Raw genomic sequence first — 24,653 nt, forward strand, 5'->3', positions numbered from 1 at the left:
TTTCTACGAGTACTTTCACAAGGGTTCAAACACTTATTGTAGTTGGAGTTAAATCTGTGAGGGATATTGAATATGTTACTATTAGGGGTGTTACAGTTAACAAGATAATGAAGCGTTAATGCAATTGTGGGCTTGAAAGCTAGAGCGAAGATACTGGCATCATATGAAACTAGAAAACTTAAGGAATCCATTGGTACCAACCATGTCATAATAGCTTGTCGCGAAGGACGGTAAATAACGCTCAAAACTTATGCTAAATTTTGGCGAGGAAAAACTGTCATGGCCATTTTCAAAGGGGTCGCTTGACCTCTGACCTCAAGATAAGTGAATGAAAATGGGTTCTATGGGTACCCACGAGTCTCCCCTTTACAGACATGCCCACTTTATGATAATCACATGCAGTTTGGGGCAAGTCATAGTCAAGTCAGCACACTGACACACTGACAGCTGTTGTTGCCTGTTGGGCTGCAGTTTGCCATGTTATGATTTGAGCATATTTTTATGCTAAATGCAGTACCTGTGAGGGTTTCTGGACAATATTTGTCATTGTTTTGTGTTGTTAACTCATTTCCAATAATAAATATATACATATGTATTTGCATAAAGCAAGCATAATTACCCACTCCCATGTTGATAAGAGTATTAAATACTTGACAAATCTCCCTTTAAGGTACATTTTGAACAGATTAAAAATGTGCGATTAATTGCTATTAAATATTTTAATGGATTGACAGCCCTAGTTACTATTACCGTTTACAATATTTACAGTAATAAAAGTCCCTGAACTTTATTACTCGGCTGTTTTGTCAATACAAATTGCTGATTTCTATAGTAAATGCCTTTCTTGAGATTGAAAGTTTATTTTGGAAACAGCAGTTGACAGAGCAATAGGTAAGGTCCATCCGCTAGCTGATCTGGAGCAACTACTTGAGCACTCTTCTGAGCGTCTTTCATTTTTACATTCTGAAGATGTTCTTCTTGTCCTCCAGGTGATAGCCATGTCTAAGCAGCAGGCTCATGGGGTCGCTTCGTCCACTAAGACCTCAGAAGGCGGTGGCTCGTCCTCCGGCGGCGGCTCCAACTGCTCCGAGTCGCCCTATTACCGGATCCCATCTGATCGAGACAGCTGCACGGGGAGCAACCCGGGGAGCATCGCCGGGAGCGGGAGCATCGTCACGATCGACGCCCACGCCCCTCACCACCCGGTGGTGCGTGTGTCAGCCGCAAACGGCAAGCCGTGGGAGTGGAGGAACACCATCAGCGGTAACATGATGGCCTCCGACATGGCGGGGGACAAACACCGCGTATCGCTGCAGCGGCAGGACAATATCAGTCACTACCGGGATTACCGGACACTCCCAGTGAAAACAGACTCGCTCTGCTCCTCCTCGGCCAGCGGCAGCGCCGAAGGAGGACCGGAGCTGCCTCCCCCGCCTCTTCCTACCTCCACCTCCCCTCTGCCTCACCCTCATCACCTGTTGTCATCCCCTCTACCGCCGCCGCCTCCTCACTCGTCCACTTCCCCCTTGCCTCCCCCTCCTCACCCAAGCTCCTCTCCGATGCTACCTCTTCTCCCTCACCCTGCCTCCTCTCACATGCCCCTCCCTCCTCACCTCCTTACCATGGCCCCACCACCCCTTCCGCCGTCCTCTCAAATGCCCCTTCCTCCTCACCCATCCTCCTGTCAAATGCCCCCGCCTCCTCACCCGTCCTCCTGTCAAATGCCCCCGCCTCCTCACCCGTCCTCCTGTCAAATGCCCCCGCCTCCTCACCCGTCCTCCTGTCAAATGCCCCCGCCTCCTCATCCGTCCTCTTCCCCTTTGCCGCCGCCACCTCACCACTCATCCTCCATGCCTCCACCTCCTCACCCGTCCTGCTCCGGCATGCTTCCCCCTCCTCCCCATCCCGACTTGCTGATGGACGGCCACAGCCAGGCGCTGTCCCGCTCCTCCACCCTGCCTCGTCGGCCCTCCGCCCGCAGCCAGGCCGAGCAGGAGCACTACTACAAGGCCATGCAGAACGAGAGGATGTTATAGTAAAGACGTCGTTGTCGTTGTACTTCAGGAGACTCAGCTGAAAAGAGACAGTGAAACAAAGTAGCAGGTGAATAGAGATTTATGACTTTTGAAAAATGACAAAAATGTTTAGAGACTCTGAGACCAGAGCTGCAGATTTGGTCAAAATGCTGGAAATGAAGAGGCAGCAGGGGTGGAGAACCACGGGGAGGTCTGGCAGAGCTCACACGCACTCAGCAGGGGATCTGGTTTTCTCCTGCTCACACGTACTGCCCACAGCGCCGGCTCAACGGTTCCGACTGGGAAAAGAACAGACAAGAGAAGAAAGGGGAGTCATAGAAGACAAGAGTGGGGTGAAGCATTAAAAAACGCAGCTCACCTCGTTTCAGCACGCACATCCTCTGTGTTTCTTTAAGACACATTCAGAGGAGGAGCGGAGGAGGCTGCAGCTGAAAGAGAGATATCACGCTGAACGGTCTGGGATTTGCTAAATCAAGTTTCCCCTGAGAGGGGGGATAAGACGGAGAAAACAAAACAACTACAGGCAATACTAGCTCTCCTTACACTAGCGCAGCTGTTTGAGATTGCCAGCCGTTGACACACTCGTGCTTCAAAGCACCCAAAAGCTATGAATAAAGAAAAGAATGCAGTTCAACCACAGGTTCAAGAGTATTAGCCACAACCCACAAAAGCATAGGAGTCGTTTTACCCCTCTGAATACACAAACCAAATGGGAAAATTTATGTTTGACGCCAAGCAAATCTGCCAGTATCCACCAGAGAGAGCTGGCTTAGGAAGCGTTGCTTCTGGTCGGGGTGTGAGAAGGAGGAAGAGGAGGGGTGGGCATAAGAAGGATCACGCACAGTTGGGCACCCCTATACAGACGTCACTGACTGGATTACTGTTGTAAACATGAGAGGCGGTGGAATGGAAAGAGAATTGTTCCTAAATTGAAGAGGGTGGCTGGGCCGCGCGGCACAGCGAGCCAGGCCGCCAGTCTGTCTTTGCTGTGTGCAAAACCTGCCGCGGAGCCCGAAGCAGCACTAAGGAGATTAGCGTTTGTTTATCGAGCCACGCTAGCACACTCTTCCCTCCGTAGCCCTTCGCGTTTGGCCCTCTGGCAAACCACAATGGTGACGGGACTGTTAGTGGAAAGCTGCCCAGCCAGCGGTGCAGCCCGCCATCACCAGCAGCGACATGCACGCTGGCTCAAGCAGGTGCTGGTTGGATGCGACTAGCTGGCTTGTGTTGCCGGCAGTCTCTGTTTATACCTGTTTGCATTTCAAAGATAGTGGTACCACTTTCTAACCATGCATACTTCATAAGGGTTTATAAGTTGTTGCTTTATTACTGATCATTTAGTTATGCTTATTACACGGCTTTGTTGAATACTCGATTCTGAACGGTCAATCACAACATTCTACGGTCTATTATTTCTTTATAACAGACCGTTGCTATGTATAACAGACCGTTGCTATGGGTGCAGTTCTGATGTTGGACTCTGGAGGAAGATTTGGTGTCAAATTATTGATTTCTTAAGTAAGTAGCCGTGTAATAAGCGGGATAATGTACAGCTAGCTGGTCATTGTTGTAAAATAAACCACTTCAGGGCAATGCAATACCCTGTCAGGGTTTATTTCACAGTAATGACTGGCTCGCTGTACATTATCCCTCACATAGATCAATAATAAGACATTCTTAAAGGAACAGTGTGTAACATTTAGGGGGATCTATTGGCAGAAATGGAATATAATATTAATAAGTATGTTTTCAGTGGAGGCTGGCATCTTCAATCACCTTTTCCGACCTCAACGCATATAAATTCGCTTTGGCGCTTCACTTCTTCCGCTCTCTCCAGGCTCTGTCCTAGTTCCCAGCTTTCCTCCAAATACTAAAACACATGCCTCATACGCACATCAATGCTCTTACGCCACACACACACACACGCCCAGGAGAGTGTGTCTGCATGTGAGTCTCACCGCTAGATGCCGCCAGATTCTACACACTGCACCTTTAAGAGCAACTTTTGGGTTGTCAGATGGTAAAATATCTTTCATTGATGTCTTTTTATCTAGCTATGTCATTTTTCAGGAAGAGCTCTGCAGGAAGACTAAATGATGTTTACAATATTTACAGACTTACAACCCGTTATTCATCCACCTGTCGATCCATCATCCAGACCCGTTTATCCAGGGTCACGAGAGATTGTCATTATTTAAGTATGCATTATAAGAAAGTGATACCACTAAACATCCAACCAACACAATGACGGGGCAGCAAAACCTTCAGAAGATGCTGACAAAACTATCTAGACTAAAGGTCCATTTGCTCGCTTGCTCTGGAGCTTTTGACCCTCACCACACAGTCCTCATCAGCAGATGTTGTTTGCTCCGTTCATGCTGATGAGGACCATGTAATGCGGTCAAAAGGTCTAGAACAAGCGAGTAAGTACATGTCCAGTTGAAGTTGTTTTGTCAACTGCTGTTTCGCACCGTAGGTCAAGAAAGAGCTCACCGCTTAAAGGTTTGCATCTAGTTTTTGACATTTTTAGATGAGACAATTAATAATTAACCGTAGAATTAATCTAATTATTAACTGATAATGAAAATATTCATTAGTTGCGGCCCTAAAAGGAACATGCTTAAGATTGAGAGGAAGTGCCTGTTCCTCCTGCTCACCCCTGCCTCTCCTGTGTATTTATACTCTCTTGTATAAAATCGTTACCTATCGTTTCATACATCCAAGTTTTTTCTAACTATCAAGAAGATATCCCGTCCAATGACAAGTGCTTTATTTTACCTTGATCATATTTTAACGAAAGACACATCAAAGAGTTGTTTTTCACCCATTGCACCAACACCAACATCTGAAGGGGTACATGAACTGATTTTGTAAAGTCGTGCTACAGTAGGAAGGAGGGGCGAGTTAAATGGAACAAGTTGTATTTGTAGTGGAGCTTCCTCAGACGAGGAGCTGGTAGATAATGTTGCTCGTCGGTTTGTGCTGCATGTGTGTACGAGTGTGTTTTTTTTTTTAAACTTGTGTGCTTCAAGTCTGCGCCGTTACCTTTTGACAGACAGACATGCTGCATTTTACAGTGCTGGTGATTATCGTACTACTTTCTCCCCCCATTTTGACTGTAAAAATACTTGATATTACCTAATATTATTAATACTATTATTATTCCGCAGTCCTCTTTTATGGGCAAATGTTTTCTATCTGTGGTGATGTGTAACATTAATAACCCGATTGAATAAAAATACGAAGACTTCTTAACCGAGGTTTCATCTTGTGTTACTAGTGTATATAGTATACGGCTCAAAATAGAGAGAGGGTCAATGCCGGAGCAGCTTTTACCGACACTCTAATGAAAAGGATCTTCTCCATTGATTCTTGGGTTATGAGTACTTTCATGCTCATTCATACTGTACACTCACACACTGACACACGAATACACAGAGCCAGACAGATACTGCACATTTGCAACATTTGCAACATTTGCTCCTTTCCTGTGGGCTTGTGTCAGGTTTCCATAATGAATTCTGCTGGAGTGTTGGTCAATCCCAGATGACCTGCAGGGACGCAGCAAGTATTGGCTGAGGCCTGAGTGTGTGTGGGTGTGTGTGTGTGTGTGTAAAATGTGTGCTTAGATTAGATTTTGTGTGTTTCTGAGCACGTGCACAGGCTGTGTTTTCTGGTAAATTAAAGGGATAGTTTGGGTTTTGAAGTGGGGTTGTATACAGTACTTATCCATAGTAGGTGTATTACCTACAGTAGATGATGGTCGGTGTGCCCCCAGCATCGAGAAACAGACAGGTGTACCGACACTGGAGCAATACAAAGTAATACAGTGCTGTGGATGGGGACGGCAGAAAAACTTATTTTAGCCACCTAAAAGAAAGACTCATCTAAAAGAATTGATGTCTGTTTAAGTGTACACTATATTTAGAATATTTTCAGCGCTTGATCTTGCCGTCAGACAGCCTTTTCCTTCTTCTTTCTGAAGGGGAACTGAACTGAAAGTGAAACGTATCTAAGCTCTCTCAAAAGCCAGCAGGTTCAGATGACAGTATAGATACGTTTCAGTTGCACAGTCTTGCTGCAGTTCGTGAAATAGTCATGTATTTTAATCTATTGATTTGTGTACATAGACACGAATTTAAATTTTTTTTTGTGATGGTCAGCACAAAATCAATTTGTATGTAAATCCATGTAATTGTGGACCACAAAGTATAAAAAGGAGGAGGTTGGGGTGTATTGGGTAGGTCAACAAACACAGGACTTTCGCCAAGGAGACCGGTGTTCGTGTCACGTGTGAAACCAGAAGTCAACGTTGATTTATTTGTCACGTAACTTCTGGACTTAAGTTACATCACTTCCGGTATTATTTTAACCCAAACCACGATCTTTTCCTAAACTTAATTAAGTAGTTTTGTTGCCTAATCCCAACCAAGTTGATCTTTTCCTAAACCTAACTTAGTCATTTTATTTTGAAAAGACTGGAGCAGAAATTGACATGTGCATTACGTGTTGCTGGACATTCGTAGGAAAATACGTTGTTGAAAGTCTTGCTGAGCGTCACGAAAAAAAAAAGAAGGAAATTTCATGACTATTTCACGGACTGCCATAAGACTGTGTTGCAAATGTTTTAGGAGAGTCTTTCTTTTAGGAGGCCAAAATAAGTTTTTCTGTCGTCCCCGTCCTCAGCACTGTATTGCTTTGCTCCGGTGTCAGTGCTCCTGTCTGTTTCTCCAAGCTGGGGGCGCGCGGACCATCACCTACTTTAAGTAATACACCTATTATGGATCTCATACAACCCCACTTCAAAACACTGAACTATCCCTTAAAAATGTGCCCCTTTGTTTATTCTGATATATAGCATGATTCACATGCATTAAGGTGGATGATTATGAAGGTATGAGTTGGGGTTTGTGTGTGTGTGTGTGTGTGTGTGTATAAAAGTAGTATGTGGTCCAAATGTAGCGAGGCTATGTGTCCATTCAGATGTGTCACATTTCTCTATCTGTATTCATGTTTTGTGTTTCAGCGTGCATGCCTATGTGTGTGTGCGAGTGTGTGTGTGTCCAGTGCTTCGGAGCATTGAGCTGTGTGATGAGGCCATACAGGCAGCGGGGGTGCAGATGGTGTACTGAGGCCTGAGGACAGTCAGCCTGTCCATGACTCACACACTCAGCAAGCCAGCAGCTCTCTCTCTGTGTCTCTCCCCTCGGTGGCCCAGAAAGCACAACACAACAAGTGTGTATCTGTGTGTGTGACTGCGGGAGGCAACAGAAAATGCGGACTGAGCTGTCTTTATGCATGCGTCTATTTTTGCAAGCCTGTGTGTACGCTTATATCTGTGTGTATGTGTGTGTGTGTGTGACAGTGAGAGTGGCTGTCCAGGGGAAAGCTGCTGACAGTCTTTTCAGGACTGATTTACCACCGCCGAACAGCACAAAGGCCTTTTGTCCACAGCTCTCACTTTGTCACTATCATTCTACCTACTGCCACCTCACCGGGATCCTTGTGAACCTTAACACATGGAGGAAGGGGATTTGGAGCTTTGGAGCTTATATCCTGATTTTCCTGCAGCTCTCAGTTTCTTGAATGAGGGATTAGGATTCGTAAGGGTCGCGGGGATCATTTTACTTTCAGTCCGATCAATATAGGACGTCATTGTTGTTAAAAATCAAATATTGATCTTTTCTTTTTTGCATGTAAAGATTGTAAGATCATTCTGATTAGGATCTACAGGGATTGACTATATTGACAAGCCCCTTAAAGAGTTATTCCTTCTCAGGGTCCATTGGTGAAGTGGTTGAGGAACCCCTGTTTAACAGCCCTCTTGACGGGCTTCACCAATTAGAAAAGGGAAACGAAAGCGATGGTTTCGTATTCCTGTGGAGTAACCGTTGTTAAAATTCTCAGCCCGGCACCCAGAGTGAATTACATTTAGTCTCACAAGGGCTTATTAAACCGTGTTAGATATCCTGTCATTTGTCGACCCACCAGACAAGGACCTTGTAGCGAGCTCTTTCAAATCCCAAAAGATAACCAGCCTTAATGTGCCAGTCAGCCGTCTCCCGCCACAGCTGGGGGCTCAGACTGACATTTCTGGGAGGTTGGCTTCACTGAGTCAGTGGCTGTATTTCCTTGTTTCTACCTAGGGATCCAAGTACATTTTTAAAAATCATCTATTTTTTATGTGACCAAACGAAAGACAACAATAAAATCATGACGTACTATCTGCCAAAGTAGCTGGTATTGTAACGCAACATCCACACCCAGAATTTGCAGACATTTTGCTGGTGGGAAGAATTATTTCCCTCCATGGATATAGTCTTGGAGTTATGCTGGCTGGCTGGCTGGCTTGCTCTTTAACCTGCAGGCTACAGTATATAGGGTGATAAATGTCATATACCAAGCTACATGTTACAGTGTTTCAGCCCAGCTGGGAGCCTGACATTTTTATAGGTCTGCCCTGCACCTCAGGAGGCCACTGCTGCTTTACGAGAGCTTGATTTTCTGCCCTTCTGAATCCTTATATATTCCTTACATGGACCATTTTTATAAAGAGTCTACAGCCATGCTAGACACAGCATTGCTTTGAATTAAATGCCAATGTCAGCATGCTAACATGCTCACAATGACAATGCTAACATGCTAATGTTAAGCAGGTTTCATCCATAGACTGTATATAAGAAGTGGACGTAGTCACCGTGACGTCACCCATTGGTTTGTGGACTGCAGTTTTGAAGCCTTGAGTTTGGCATTTTGGCCGTGAATAGAACATTCCAGGCGACCAAAAAGGTTATAATTAACTTTCATGAACTGAAAACACACTGTGAAAGGGTTAAAGTTCTACGACGAAAACGGAGACAACTCCCAGACCAGACAACGCCGTGGTAGCGACCTGTCAATCACAAGGTAGCCGTGCCCTTATGGTCTATTCGATATTAAATGGGACCATAATTTACTAAATGAACATCATGTTGTATTGAAGAAGACTTGAAACTAGCGATTGAGACCATAAACTCATGTTTACAATGTTTACTGAGGTAATAAATCAAGCAAGAAGTAGGCTCATTTTCTCATAGACTTCTATACAATCAGACTTCTTTTTGCAACCAGAGGAGTCGCCCCCTGCTGGCTATTAGAGAGAATGCAAGTTTAAGGCACTTCAGCATTGGCTTCACTTCTCAGACCCGGAAGTAGCCCACTGGTATCACAATCTTTGTTTAGCGTGTCAGCATGCTAACATTTGATAATTAACACTAAACATAAAACACAGCTGAGCCTGATGGGATTGTCATTACTTTTGCAGGTATTTGGTCATAAACTAATGTATTGGACAAATTAATATTTTGACCTGATGGTGGAGCTAGATGAAAAGATTTGACATGTCATAGCAGGGTAAACACAGGTGTAATTAATAACATTAATTATGGTCCTGTTCCATTTAGGTGGGCCAGGGCCCTGTTATTGTGCATGCTGGCTCACTGGAATGGCTATGACACACCAAAAAGAACAAAACCATAGTTAATTTGATGAACTACACCTGTGTTGACCCTGCTATGACATGTCAAAATGGCTGCTGTGGAAGGGGCCTAGTCATCCTGAGGGGGGCACGAATATCTGTACCAAATTTCATGGCAATCAATCCAATAATCGCTGACATTTCACTCGAAAACCACAAATGTCAACGGGCGGCGCTGGAGGAAAAGTCAGAGGATAATCAATGTGAGTATGATTCCATCCTCTAGAGAGACGAGGAATGTCTGTAAATTTCACGATCACAATCAATGTAGTGTAGTTGTTGAGATATTTATGTCTGGGGCCAAAACATCACTAGAGCCGCACTGCTAGCACGGCTGAAAATTCATGAAACTCATCCATGCTAGAGTTCAAAAAAAAAAAAAGGCATGGCTGAGAGTCTGTAAATAAGGCTGTTTCTAAAAATTCCTCGAAAGTTGTCTTTGCAAAGATGCAAAGCTTTCATGTGACAGCTTAAAGATACACTCTACAAAGCTGAGGAAAAGTAGCTCGGTCCCCGCTCTCTCCGCTTCTGCAATTACACTTGATATGTCTGCTTGGCTGTCTCTGAGAACTGAGGCAGTAAAGATATAGATAGAAACTCCTGTACCCCCTTACCCCACACATGCATGGGTGCACACGGAAGCACATAAACACGCTTATACATTCCTGTCAACATTGGCAGCAACACGCTCACTAATACCCAGGTTTAGAGATCTAAGACAAACGTCCTTCTGCAGACAGACACGCAATCACATAAATATTCACATATACGCTCGTGGCTACTTTTGCCCTCGCGCTATTTGTCTACATGTAGACGAGGGGGGGGGGCAGTGCAGTGTATTTGAGCATGAGTGGGCTGATGTGGTGGTGGCCTTACATGCATGAGTAAGACTGTACAGTACATGGCTTCAATACCCTACAGGCATAGCAATGGGTAGTAACACACTGACACAGTTATCAGACCAGACTAATGTGGTCTGGGTCTATGTGTGTGTGTGTGTGCATGTCTTAATGCATGTGTGACCCTTTCATGCATCTGTGTGTTACACTCTATACACTGTATGTTCTCATTTCACTGCCCTTTGACCTCTTAACCCTCTAAATCAAGTTTGCATGTACGTCCATGTGCTGGCACGTGTTTCATGTGCCTGCATGCATCTGCGACGACTGCATATGCCACACGAACAACACCGTATCCCTGCGCGCTGTCTTACCTCTACTCCCGTACGTCTTCTCAAATTCACAAATACCTCTCCTGCCGGGAAAAAAAAGAACTGTCAGATGTGTCAGAGTTTTCTAAGGAAGCTCTTGGCACATGATCACGCACTCTTGCAACCGTCTGACCCAGATTCAGTCCTCACATCTCCACGGATAAGATGCTGAGGGATACTATGCATTATACACAGAAAAATAAAAAACACACAAACATTTATCTACCTCTGCAGCGCTGCACATATCAAATAGTACACTTTATCAAATCTGCAGCACGTGTAGCTACTGGAGCACGCATACAGTAAGTCTTTCATCAAAGCAAATAATCCAGTATGAAATTAAAAAAAAGACAGTCCCATCGTCGGTCTGGGAGCCTAAATTTAATGAGTAAATTAGAGCGCTGCGGCACTGCACTCATCTGTACTCATGCCTGCGATCCATCCTATTTCATATCAGCTGCAAGCAGGGGAGCGGAGACAAAGACTGAATCTAAATGTATCTGACTGGGTCTGACTGTTTCTGAGTATTTTCTAACCTGGTAGTCATGTTCCATCTTGTTATTGTGTCATGCATGGTGAGTGATGATCAGAGGTTGAAGTATGAATAGGAATATGCAGTGATTGATGAAAATGGAACAGCTACAGAGTAGTGCAAGGGCACAGAAGGAAGGGAAGAAGGAACAAATACACAACAGAGGGAGGGAGGACAGGAATGAAGGCAAATAATAAATGAGAAATGAAGAAAAGGGAAGCAGAGCGAGAAACAGGACAGAAAGAAGAAAGACATTATGATAGATGGATAGAATGCACAGACAAAAACAAATGAAGGAATTAATAGATAGAAATGAATAATGTAGGGCTGTCAAAGTAAGCGTGATAATAACGCGCAAATTTGTTTTTCTTTAACGCATTAATGCTACTTGTAGCGGGCTCAGTTTTAAAACTAGAGTGAAGATACTGGCATCATATGGAACTAGAAAATCTAATAAATACATTGGGACCAACCATGTCATACTAGCTTGTTGCAAAGGAGGTTAAATAACGCTCCAAACCTGCACTAACTTTTGGCGAGGAAAAATTGGCAAGGCCATTTTCAAAGGGGTCCCTTGACCTCTGACCTCAATATATGTGAATGAAAATGAAAACTTTATGATAATCACATGTTTTCACACATTCACACATTGTTAATTGATTTCCAATAATAAATATGTACACAAATTTGCATAAAGCAAGCATATTTGCCCACTACCATGTTAATAAATGTTTAAATACTTGACAAATCTCCCTTTAAGGTACATTTTAAACAGATACAAAACAAAAACGTGTGATTCATTTGCGATTAATCACGATTAACTATGGACAGTCATGTGATTAATTGAGACTAAATATTTGAATCGATTGAGAAAGTGTAATGAGAGAGGGATAATAATCAAGGCATAGAGGGGGCAATTGAGGAAAAAGGAAGGAATAAACAAACAAATAGCACAAAGAGGGAATAGAGGAAGGAGGTGAAGCAAGGAACTAGAGAAACAGAGCCAAAAAGGAGGCGAAGGAAGGAGGGAGCATGAGGAGAACTAAACAGGCATCAAGTAAGGAAAGAAAAAGACGGGAAGAGGGGATGAATGGATGACAGAATGCAGTAGATAAGGAAGGATAAAGAATGAGGGTAGGAAAGCTAAAAAAGGATGAATGAAGGAATAAAGAAAAGGAGAATCGGGGAGGTAAATCAGAAGAGAGAGAGAGAGAGAGGAGTAAATGGATAAAGCACAGGAAGAAAGAAGGCAGTATGGAAAGGAAGCAAAAACAGAAATGACCAAATGAATGGAGGAGAGAAAAAGGTTGAACTTTCAAGTGACATTATTGTTGACAGACAGAAACAAAAGAGCCGTCACTCCACTGTGACTCCCAGTCGAGCCGATGAATGGATCACTGGCTTTGCCACGATACTCGCTGACCTGCATAACAGCCACCGATTAACACATTGTCACATCTGATGCCAACTTGATCCAGCACCAGAGGGACGGGTGAGGGGGTGGAGGTCATAGTGATTGCATGTATGAGAGACAGACAGACAGGCTATTGAGAAAGAGAGAAGAAGAAAGTACAGCTACAGCACCATGAGCCAAACGTGTGTGTGTGTGTGTGTGTGTGGGTGGATGTGGTGACGGGACGGTGACAGTAGGTGTGTAACTAATGATGCCGCCTCCTAATGAGGCCCGACACATCCGTTCACACTCACATTTTCACTGCACGACCCTCATTATCCCCCTGTGGATTTACAGCAGCAGACTGATGCGCATTTGTGTGCATATTCAAAAAGGACAGCCAGATTAAGAGAGCGATATTGAGAAAAAAAAACAGGAAAAAAAACAGAGACCAAGCGCCGATCTTTCATTATTCATGTCTGGTTTCTGGTGGCGGTAGTCTGTCGCCATGGAGAGAAGAGAAGAAGAATGACAAAATGAAACGAATTAGACAGAGACAAGGTAGAAAGGAGGTTAGAGAGAAACATTGTCTTTTGATGTACTCCAGTGAAACAGCTCATTACAAACCAGAGCAACAAAAGGAAAGTGCAAAAATTCTCCCACTCTCCCACACACACACCCACATGCACAGGCACGACGGAATACAAAACCCATCTACGGTAGCCCGCAGAGGCACGGTTGATATTTTAAAGCATACAGTGAGAGAGTTAGGTAGACAGGGAAAGCAGAAAAAGAGAAACATTTTGGCATTTTTCTGGCCCAGTGCACTGAGGGTATTCCAGGATGGAGGAAACTCTTTCTACTCCGTCTCCCCCCAGGCCTCAGTCTGCCTTTCAGCTCCCTCCCTCTCTCTTATCCATTCACTTTCTCCACCCTCCCCCCCTCCCCTGCTGTGGATTTACACCCGCCTCCTCCAAATCCACTCAGTTATTTTCATTTTGGGTAATTTCTTATTCCTCCGATGTTTATTCATGACCGAGGTTCTGAGGGAGATAAGAAGCCAAGTGCTGAGCCGCCCCCCGAGGGCTGCGAGGGCTCCAAGTCTTTCCGCGTGCACATAAACACTACTGGAGCACATGTTTGCATGAAGACGCACGCACACACACGCTAACCCTCCCACAAACACTCCACCGTTTTTCGGTTTCTCGTCACATTCAAACCGAGGTGTTTTTTATCAGATTCAGCCGGCTCAGCCTCTCTTTGCTGTTTCTGTTTGTCAAGGAGAAAACTATTTTCTTTTGGGGATGTCAGTGCCAAAACATGTCTGACCCTCATCTGTCAGCAGTGTTTATCATGATGCCATGACACACACACACACACACACACACCACAAGGGAGGTTTATTTTCCAAAACCCTGCACCCCCTCCTTGTTGTATTTGTATGTTGCCTACTTGGTGATTCTGTGTTTGCAAGCGTGCACGAGTGTGTGTGTAGACAGATTTGCAAATGGCCAGAGGGAGGGAGAGAGAGAGAGAGAGAGATGAGAGACGGGATGTGCAGAACGTGAGCGAGAGACACAGAGAAAATGAGGCGTTTGTCTCTCAGAGCGGGTTAAAATCCTTCTTATTCTCCCTCACCGGCTCCAAAATCTGCTCAGCTACTTTCCTGTTTCCACACCTTCCTCTAAGTCCCAAGACAATACACGCCAATCTGATCCCTTTCTGTGTCTTTCTTCTGCACCTTTTCCACCTCTACAAATCCTGAGAAGCCAGGGACGGAGTCTGAGCTTGTGGTTGGCATGGGAGTGTCTGCCGGTTTGATCACAATGGTGCAACTCCCTCAGATAACTACCCATAATCACACTTGCAGGTTTCATAGAGTTCCACAGACTGTAGGATGACTAAGTTAAACCATGCTTTTGACAATTGCCCTATTGGTCTACTTTTCTCCACAGTGACGATGATGTGTAACTCCCATGCCCCCATGTTAACATCTTAGGTTACACTATATTGCGTTCTAATAACCCAGTTTGCATTGATATGGTGATTTGCAGGTGAAAAGACATCTGAAGTGAGTTCAGTTTAATTGAAATTTGAGGGTTTTTTTAATTACTGAAGTGCTGTTGAAAACGTTTTTAAGTAGCCTGGATGCCTAAAAAGAATTTTGCAACTGCAAATTATCAAATCATTGCTTATTGGGACCTCTGTAAACAATTATTCTCAAAGAGTTTCAGCTTTCCAGTCGTGCAAAAGACTGATTAGGGACCCCAGTACGCAGAAATGTTCAAATACACCATTTTAGTATAGGCGAAAATAATACATCTATACTGCATACAAAACGGCATGTTTTTCGCCCCAATCTGCATGTGATTATCATAAAGTGGGCATGTCTGTAAAGGGGAAACTCGTGGGTACCCATAGAACCTATTTTCATTCACATATCTTGAGGTCAGAGGTCAAGGGACCCCTTTGAATATCGCCATGCCAGTTTTCCCTTGCCAGAATTTAGCCTAACTTCGGAGCATTATCAAATGGATTCCTTGTTTTCTAGTTTCATATGATATCAAATTAGCTTTTCAATTCAAATTATTTAAGACTGAGCCCACTACAACCTCTGAAAGACGGTAATGTCGGACAGGATCGCCGGCAATCCCGTGGGTCTCAGAGGGTTTGATAATTATTTTTTAGGTGAGCTTGAGCACCCCTCCAAAGAGTCTAAAATTGCCACTTAGCTGCAATATGGTGCTATGAGGCAACCTGGCAATAATAGGCCTTTTTCACAGCAGACACTTTGACTTGTCATAGTAGAAAAAGCTGCAGGTGTCACTAATAACACTAACGATGGCCGTGTTCTAGTCCAAGTGTCCCAGTGAGAGTGGCAGTGAGCCAGCAGGCACAATACCTGGATCCTGAAATCAAAGCAGCTAAATGGAATACAGCCATCGTTCATTTCATTATTTACACCTGTGCTTTTCCTACTGCGACATGTCAAAATGTCCTCTGTGAAAAAAGGCCTATTACGTCCACTAAAAGTGCTTGTTTCTTGCCATGACAGGCTCCGGTTGGGTTGTGTCTAGAAGGTAACCTATACAAATTGGTGAGGTGACGTGTTGCCAGAAGACAAAGGTGGAATAGTGGAATACATCCATGGTGGAAACGTGAGTGTCAGACGGGCAGTTTGTTGTGTTGGAGTACAGAAAGCGTATAGTTTAGTGTTATCTAAAAGATTTTCAATGTCATGGCTAAATATTTAGATGATTTCCACAATGTATAGATGAGGTCTTTGAATTCGATGGCCGCAATTGGAGAACAGATAATGGATGGATGGATGGCCTTCTTCTTGAGAGGGACTTGGACACAACATCAATCAGACCGGATCAAGCGAAAGGTGAGAACAAATGTTTTATTTCTCTGTAGGATCCTTTTCATAATGTTGTCAGACACTTATAATAACAATCTACGTCTGTCAGTGGAAAAAACAAGCACTTTCCCTGGCAGCTCCATGTCTGCCTCCTACAGCGTTCTCCCTCAATACTGGACCAATTAAAAAACTTGTTAGCCCAATTAGTCACAAGTCACATTAGACACAAAACATTGGAAATAGGGTCCAGGTTGAAAAATACTGAAGCTGTCCATTAAAAGCCTAAAAAAAACACATCAGAATGTCTTTTTTTTTTTTACTTTAACTTTGCATACTTACAGTAGCAATACATTTTTTTTATGTCATAGAGAAATTCTTAAGATTTAAACCCAGGTTTTGACAGGCTTAACTCAAAGGAGTGTCTGAGACATACAATTTACTGCCCTTGGCCTAAATACATTTGCAATATTTGCAGAAAAACTATCCTAAAACATCAAGTGCATGAAATTAATATTTCTTTTCTCTGACATGTTTATGTCATGTTAGGTTTGTCTCTTACTATCATAGCCTATAGGCCTATACAAACTAATGCTAATGACTAATACTGCAATAAATCCTACCTTCATGAAGGTTATAATGTCCCATGAGTCATATAATTTTATAGGCTACATGTAAGAAAGTCCTCTTGGATGTTAAATTAAATTTAAAAAAAAAAAAAAAAGTATTTCTTGGTCTAACCATCACCAAATGAATTGGCAGACACATAAACCTTGAACACGAGCACCACCTGCTGGATTTTAGCTGCAGGTGCAACATATTTTGGTTTGGATGCAGATGTGATAGAATAATTTGGGTCAGACAACAACAAGGCGAGTCCAAATTAGTCGTCAGCACTTTTTTTAATCACTTGTGATTCATTTAGTGTACTCGATTAAAACAATACATAATCGATGTGGCCCATCTCCAATGAATCCCTGCTCCAGGCTGTGTGTGTGAGGCCATTCAGCCAGCCTCAGTAGCTGGAGGTTATTTATGTAACAGAATGAAAACACATCTTGAGAACTCCACTAGATGGAGAAGTGGGGCAGAAATTGAAAAGAATGGTCCTTTTCTCCTCTTCCTCCAGCAGGGTAGGAGGATTTGATCCCATGCATTTTTTTTTGTCGGCTGCACGTATACAACAGCCCTGAAGCAGACAGCCTGCTTCCATCGGACGTCATATGATAAAGGCTGGAGAGGAGCCAGCAGGGTTTTGGAGAGAGGAGGACGCGTATCTCAGTCAGTCAGTCAGTCAGGGCCCCCTTTATCTCCACGAGGCAGGGAGGCGTATCCTTTCTCCCCTTCACATACCTCTCTCTCTCTCTCTCTCTCTCTGTGTGTCACCCATACTCTAACTAGACTCCAACCTGCTCCAGACGACGCCCCACCACCGCCCATGAGATTCAGAGAGCCGTCGTGCGTCGATTTTGCGCTCCAGAGGAGGAAAACCATCGAGGCTCTTCTTCTTGTTGTTATTCTTCTTCTGCGCGCTCAGGCTGCCCACGGCATCATCATCATCATCACCTCGGCAATAACAGGAGGGGTGCCAGCCAGAGGAAGAGGAGGAAGAAGAGGAGGAGGAGGAGAAGGAGGAGAGGAAGAAGGGGTGGTATAGAGTATTCCGAATTGACGCTCAGAAAATAATAACACAGCCTGTTTTGGAAAGACGTCCGTGGCGGGAAGCGAAAAGGGATCTTGCAAAACTGAGTAAGTCGTGATTGTACAGTGTGTGTGTTTTCCTGTGTCTGACCTGCTTATTTATTATTATTATTATTTAAGCTTCCAGCATCCTGTAGCATCCTTTTTTTGACTCCTCGGGTTGGAAGGGATGATAGAAGGGATGGAGACAAGGAGGAACATATTGGCTGTATCTTTTCTTCACCCTTACTGTAAACAGGAGGCGCAGCATCCTTCCTTCCAAGGGTGCTGGATGCAATTTTTTTAAGATGAGCTCACAATAAAGCTGGTATTTGGACGTGAAAAAATAGAACAAAAAACAGCTGCATGATCATGTCATGTCAACAGCCTTTTAGTAAAGATGCCCCAGAGGCCCTCTTCTCTTTTACTGTACTGTTCTGTACTGTCATGATGATACAGCCAGGCCTGACAGGTGTAACATGGAGACATGTTTACGCGTGTGCCTTTTTGAAAGATGCATCATGTAATATCGATCTGTTTTTGCGCGCAGAGTGTTTCAGGATGTGTTCTAGCCTCGATGGTGATTTATTTTCCAGTGGCGCCATCCAGTCACTGCACAGGCTAGGAGATGATGCTGCTTGACTGTATATACAGGCTGTGTGCATGGAGGAGAGAGGAGATGAGAGGAGGGTATAACTCTGTGGTTGGTGTTGTGATGTGAGCAGTCTGCTGCTCCAACATGGCGCGCATGAGCTGCAAAAAAAAAAAAAAACCTTGGCCATTACATACTCCTGTCTGGAATTTACACCCGTGGCAGCAGCAGCAGCAAGAGAATGAGTCTGTGCATCCCAAACTGGCTTTGCAGCTCAGGTTGCCACTGGTGATAGTCCTCTTATTAGAGTATCACATACAGGCTTGTGTGTGTGTTCTCCTTCTGTTGAGTCTCTGAATAGAACAATATCAATTGCACCAACTCCTATTTTTTGTGTGTGTGTGTGTGTGTGTGTGTGTGTGTGTGTGTGTTTGATCACAGTATAGGCGACACACCGGACAGAGAGTGTGTTTTTGTTTGGTCTGTGTGTCCATTGTTTCTGTTCTGCACCCTGATGTGAGCAGACGTGGTGGCTGTTGTTGGACAACATCTTTGTTGACACCGAGGTTCATGGTGATAGCAAGCAGCAGAGAGTCTGTAAACATGACACACCCCGAGAGAATTTTCCTCGAAGTACAAGACAGGACATAGAATCTTTTGTTTTATTCGTCTAAATAAGCTACAGTGACACCTGTTAGTTTGACTCTTCTTCCGTGTCTTCTGAGGTGTCTAGACATCTGTCATATCAGCATATAGGTGTGAACTTGACTGACTTGATTTCAAGTCCTTAAGGGGTCAAGACAAGTGCAAGGAATGATGTGTTTGGGTGTGAAATGTATAAAGGTGTTTAGCACTGGCAACATTTTGTCTGTCTGTGTCATAGCTATGCTTACAGTTTAGAAATCTAGCAAAAGGGTACAGGATAGGACCAGATTTCTGATCAAGAGTCATTAAACAAAACTAGGGCTGTCAAAGTTAACGCAAATTCATTATAATGCCACTAATTTCTTTAACGCGTTAACTCAACTTCAGATTTTTAGGTTGTAGCGGACTCAGTTTTAAAGCTTATATGAGTGAAGTGAATACTGGCATCATGTGAAACTAGAAAAACCGTATAAGGAATCCATTGGTATCAACCATCATACTAGCTTGTCGCAAAGGAGGCTAAATAACACTGGCAAAAACTGTGATGACGATTTTTAAAGGGGTCCCTTGACCTCTGACCTCAAGATACGTGAATGAAAATGGGTTCTATGGGTACCCACGAGTCTCCCCTTTACAGACATGCCCACTTTATGATAATCACATGCAGTTTTGGGGAAAGTCATAGTCAAGTCGGCACACTGACACACTGACAGCTGTTGTTGCCTTTTGGGTTTGCCATGTTATGATTTGAGCATATTATTTATGTTAAATGCAGTACCTGTGAGGGTTTCTGGGCAATATTTGTCATTGTTTTGTAATCTTAATTGATTTACAATGATAAATATATACATACATTTGCATAAAGCAAGCATATTTGCCCACTCTCATGTTGATAAGAGTATTAAATAATTGAAAAATCTCCCTTTAAGGTACATTTTGCATTACAGATACAAAATGCGCGATTATATATTTTAATCGATTGACAGCCCTAAACAAAACACGTTATGACACCCTTTTTTGCGGGAAACACAACGTAGAAAACGACAGTTAGAAATCACAGTTTCCTGTGGCTCACAACCTCTACCTTGTTAGATTATGTGCATTAGTCTTCATTGTCCAACATAGTGGAAAGTTGTCCTTATTTACAATATAAAATACACAATAACACAAAATGCACATCTCTGAGCACATAAATGAAAGCACCAAATTAATAATCATTTGGGCAGTAATGACACTACGTGGCCTTTAAGAATCACTGTTTGTTGCCTGTTCTGTTGTTTTGTTGTATGAGCGAGGCATGTTAAGGCCTCAGCCCGGCTGTATGTGAGTTGAGGGTCTATATCCGGTCGGCCGCTCTGTGTTGTGTCAGCGACTGGCAATAGAGCTGACAGCTCTTGTCTCGTCCACCCAATCATCATGCGCCATTATGACTCTGGACAGCCACATTTCTGTGTGTCAGGTTTTGTGTGCGTATGTGTGTTATTTGTGTGTGCGTTTTAGTCTGTCTTTGCATATATGTGAGAAAAAAAGATTGACAGTATATATGTGTTTGTGTGTGTGTGTGTGTGTGTGTGTGTGTGTGTGTGTGTGTGTGTGTGTGTGTGTGTGTGTGTGTTGATGGCTGTCTCCTTGTCCGGCAGGCTGGGCGCCGGGGTGGATCTGTTTTCACCAATTTAGATAGGAGAAATGGGCTGGTAACCAAGGGGGTCATTCATCCTAATCTTTGACTGTCAGTGAAAAATGAGGTGAAATGTGAACGAGTGACACGCTGTTCTACCAACCAACTACTGTCAAAGTGCCCAACACAAGTCCTCAGCGAGCAGGACTGGGAGAAAACTGGACATATTGGAGCGAAAGTGTGAAACTGTTGCCAAACAGAGCACACTCACTAACTGCCCTGATTAACACAGTGTAAACAGGCAAAGGACATCCAAGTGACATTACAGTTTTGTTACTAATGCAAGAAAAACCAACTCACTCACAAACATGCTCACTTACACTACAGTTAAGTCACACCAACATGTAGCCAACACATCATTAAAGTAATCGGTTTATATTAAAGGTGCTCTATACGATATCCAGAGCATTAACATAGCAGGAAACAACTATTTGCTATGTAAAGATATAGTGGAGTAATTGAAAAAGTGCTTTTAGTGCATGTGAGAGTGCCCCACCAACTAACTCACGTCCGGCGCTCTATCACTGCTCTCATATGGCGATTACAGCTGATAACGCCATTTGCCATTGTTTCCTTGTTAGCGCTGTTAGCGCCATTAGCTACGAGACCATGTTGAGAGCCATGCGGAGGCAATAGAAAGGCTGCCAATCTTGCATTTAGCACCTTTAAGCGTCTTTCAGCCCATTGTTTTGGTTTTCCAGCTCGCAACGTTGTTGTTTTGGTTCAGTCCATAGACTATAGGCACTTCCTCCCACTGTACAGAAGCAAAGCCAAAATATCCCAGATCAAATAACTAATTTAAACCAAACTTTAAACAAAATGAACAATTGAACAGACATCAGTGTGATAAAACTACCTAAAATGACAGAAACCATCATTTGGAAAAATGTATTTGACGTGTACTTTGATTTTTTAGTTTGACCCATGTCCCATCCGCGAACATGTAGGAGGCGAGATTTATGACCTATACTGCAGCCAGCTACCCGGGGGAAATCAAGATGTTTTGGCTTCACTTTTGGGGAGCTGTCATGTCGTCCATCTTTACAGTCTATGGTTCAGTCTCACGGCTCCCATCAACATCGTTTCCACCTGCAGCAGAGAGATGTTATCTCCGATAAACCCACTGTATGCTACACACCCGGCACCGAATGGCAGACAGACAAATTTAGCGACTAGCTGGTGAACACAGTGCAGCATTTAGCAGTTTCAAGTCCAGTATTTCCCCATTAGGAGTTAGTGGAGATCAAAACAGAGCTGAAAGAAGACTGAATATTTGTCAGGTCAGAAACCCATCGCTCCAAATGAATGCTGAAGTTGCTCCGTATCTGCTGGATGTGTAAATAAGCAACTGTTTGCTGACACATTCATCATATCAACTTACAGTAAAATGTGATAGTATGTCAGTGTTGTGTTGTTTCCACCGCCCCCAAGAAGTTGCACAAAAAAAGCAGTTAATGCAGGTTTAATGAAAATGTCAGGGGGTTAAAGGTAACATTACTTCTCCAGCAAAACATCTAATATTTTTGCTTTTAACAAAGCACTACCAGCGCTAATGCATGACTGCAATTTGCTAGCATTTCGGTGGCAGAACTGGCTGGTTCAACATCATTACCAGAAGACAGCAGACACTCTCACGGGTTCACATCCTGCCCTGAGCGAGTAGCCTTGGAGTGATAGATATTGCTAATGACCCTCAATGACTTTTACTGTCATTAAGAAACCATTTATGCAGTGGTTATGAAATCGCATCAGCGTGGCAGTCGAGGAAAATGAAAGTCATGCATTACACAGGATCCTTACAGTTACTGTACTGAACGATGGTATTTTAGGGGTAAAAGAGGGAAGTGGAAGTGAAAGCTTGCTCAGCAATCATACAGATAAGGAGTAACATCTGGGCAGATGGTAGAGAGATGTGAGATGTTATTTGATAATGCGATGCAATCGACCTTTCTGCCTCCATGTTTTTTTTCTCTTTCTATTAATCTCTGCCTCCTCTTTTTCTCCTGGATAGTCACTTATTCTTAGCTTTTTTCTTCTGACTATCTCTCATTACAACCCCCCCGCCCCTCCTCCTTACTGCTTTGTCATGACAGATAAGGCGAGAGAGGATTTGTTTTTTTCACTCTCTTCCCAGCAGATAGTCTGTCTTCTGATAAACTGTCATTTTTAGACACTAAAGTCATTTTAATCTCAGAGGGAAATGTGCTCAGTGGTGTGTGTGAATTGTGTGTCTTATGCGCCCCTCCCGAAACACACCCACGCGCTCATATGACGATCATCAGTGTTGTTGCAAAGATGCTATCAAAAGCACTATTGATAAGAAAAAACTCATCCATTTTTTTTGCACTTTAGATAACCTGAAACCAACACCACACACACACACACACATTTACACACATCTGGTTTAAGGGCAAGGAGGAGAATGAATAGCAGGTCTTGTCCCCTTTATAAATGAACTGTCGTTTTTTATATAATCCCAGAGGAGATTGGACAGGGTGATATCAGACAAACATACTTAGCGTTAACAATTCCTGAGCCTCTTGAGGGCCTTAAGTGGAGATTGGGATCTTGCCATAAGGGAAGGCACCTATTTGGCCCTAATGGTTCCTGTGTTAACGTTGAGAGGCTGCTCCAATAATGCGAGTCCATATAGGCTTCTTATGTCCGGATATGTAGAGTTTGCTGATTGGCCAGAGAGCACGCCGGGACACAGGAGACAGTCCACTATAGAAATTGACTTGTCTGTAAACATAAAAGCAGTGCAGTCAGCAGGTCATGTCGATGATAATGCCGGTACATTGTTTCCTCGAAAAGATGCAGACTAAGGAAAGTCACTAATCAGAACCACCACCAACCTATTTACTCATTCTACTTCAACTTCTTGAAATATGTTTAAGCCTTAATAGTTATAGACACATATAGGCGTGTAGCATTTTTGTGCTTTACCAATAATCAGATGATTGATTTCCAATGAGCTATTCATGGGTCAGGACATTAGGGTATATTCATTCAAGATTTTTTTATTGCAGTTCCTATACATGCATTAAAATTAAAGCATGTGAGAGCATTCCCACAAGGGACACATTGTCACAATGTCTGCCTCAGTTATGTTTATTCCCAGCCCGTTCTCATTCCCAGGGAGTCAAATACTGAGTCTTTGTCACAGCCGGCGGCGTGTGATACCGCCGCACAAAGGACACTTTAACACCAGTATGAGACGCACCGGGCTTTCCATTAACTACAATGTAAAGCCATCTGCGGCAACAGTAAACGCTCAGAGAAAGTGCGCCGGGAGTGACATAGTTTAAAGAGCATAAAGACACACTAAGGTCGGGCGTTAAGTTTCACTTTCACGTTATAATCAGCTATTCGTTTGTGTCCTATGTTCACAACGTTCAGATTCATTTTTACTTTACAAACGTAGTAGTTTTAAGCCCAGCCATGTAGTTCTTTCCTAAACCTAAGTGGTTTTGTTGCCTAAATCTAAAGGGACGCCAAGGGGCGTGACAAAATGTCACTATGTGACGAGTTGGGATGATAATGTGTTGTCATTCCTGCCTCTCTGCCCCTTCATTGACATTTCTACCTGTCCACCAGACGCCTCACACTTTTCCACCTGTCCCAGTCACCTGACTCCCACACTCGGCCACTTCCTCCTGCTCTGCAGTAACCCCTTTCCCGCCCACCTGCTCACCTGTTTCCCATTTCCCTCATTAGTCTCACAGTATATATACCAGCCCCATTTCCACCCACATTTTGCCAGATTGTCTAGTTTGCGTCCGCCCTAGCGTGTCAGCCGTTATTCTGCCTGTCTGATCCACAGACTGATGATTCTCTGCTGTCACCCCGTTGGAGACATTTGCCTGTTTTTACTGCCTTCCTTTCCCATTTTCACCCATGCATGAGTTTGATTGAAGTAAACATAAAACGTGTATCTCAACCTGTCCGCTTGTGAGTTGTGCCTTTTGGCTCAAGCTTGCTGTTATTTCTGAGCCATTACACACATTGTAAAT

General features: G+C 43.6%; 2 protein-coding genes across 3 annotated transcripts in view; both read left to right on the forward strand.

Moving 5' to 3' along the window:
- The window catches only part of LOC141783319 (phospholipid phosphatase-related protein type 3-like), a 33,299-nt gene extending 28,010 nt beyond the window's left edge, over nucleotides 1–5,289 (forward strand). For both annotated transcript variants that reach the window (XM_074660556.1, XM_074660555.1), the window contains one exon: nucleotides 990–5,289. In XM_074660556.1, coding sequence (XP_074516657.1) covers nucleotides 990–2,036 — 1,047 coding nt within the window. In that variant the 3' untranslated portion in view covers nucleotides 2,037–5,289. The remainder of the gene's footprint in view (nucleotides 1–989) is intronic.
- Nucleotides 5,290–17,201: 11,912 nt separating this feature from the next.
- palm1b (paralemmin 1b) overlaps nucleotides 17,202–24,653 on the forward strand; it is a 30,062-nt gene continuing 22,610 nt past the window's right edge. Inside the window, exon 1 of the mRNA XM_074660162.1 lies at nucleotides 17,202–17,794. The gene's annotated coding sequence lies outside the window, so the exon portion shown is untranslated. The remainder of the gene's footprint in view (nucleotides 17,795–24,653) is intronic.

This window comes from Sebastes fasciatus, chromosome 15 (assembly GCF_043250625.1).
Source record: "Sebastes fasciatus isolate fSebFas1 chromosome 15, fSebFas1.pri, whole genome shotgun sequence".
In the NCBI taxonomy this organism is placed as follows: domain Eukaryota; kingdom Metazoa; phylum Chordata; class Actinopteri; order Perciformes; family Sebastidae; genus Sebastes; species Sebastes fasciatus.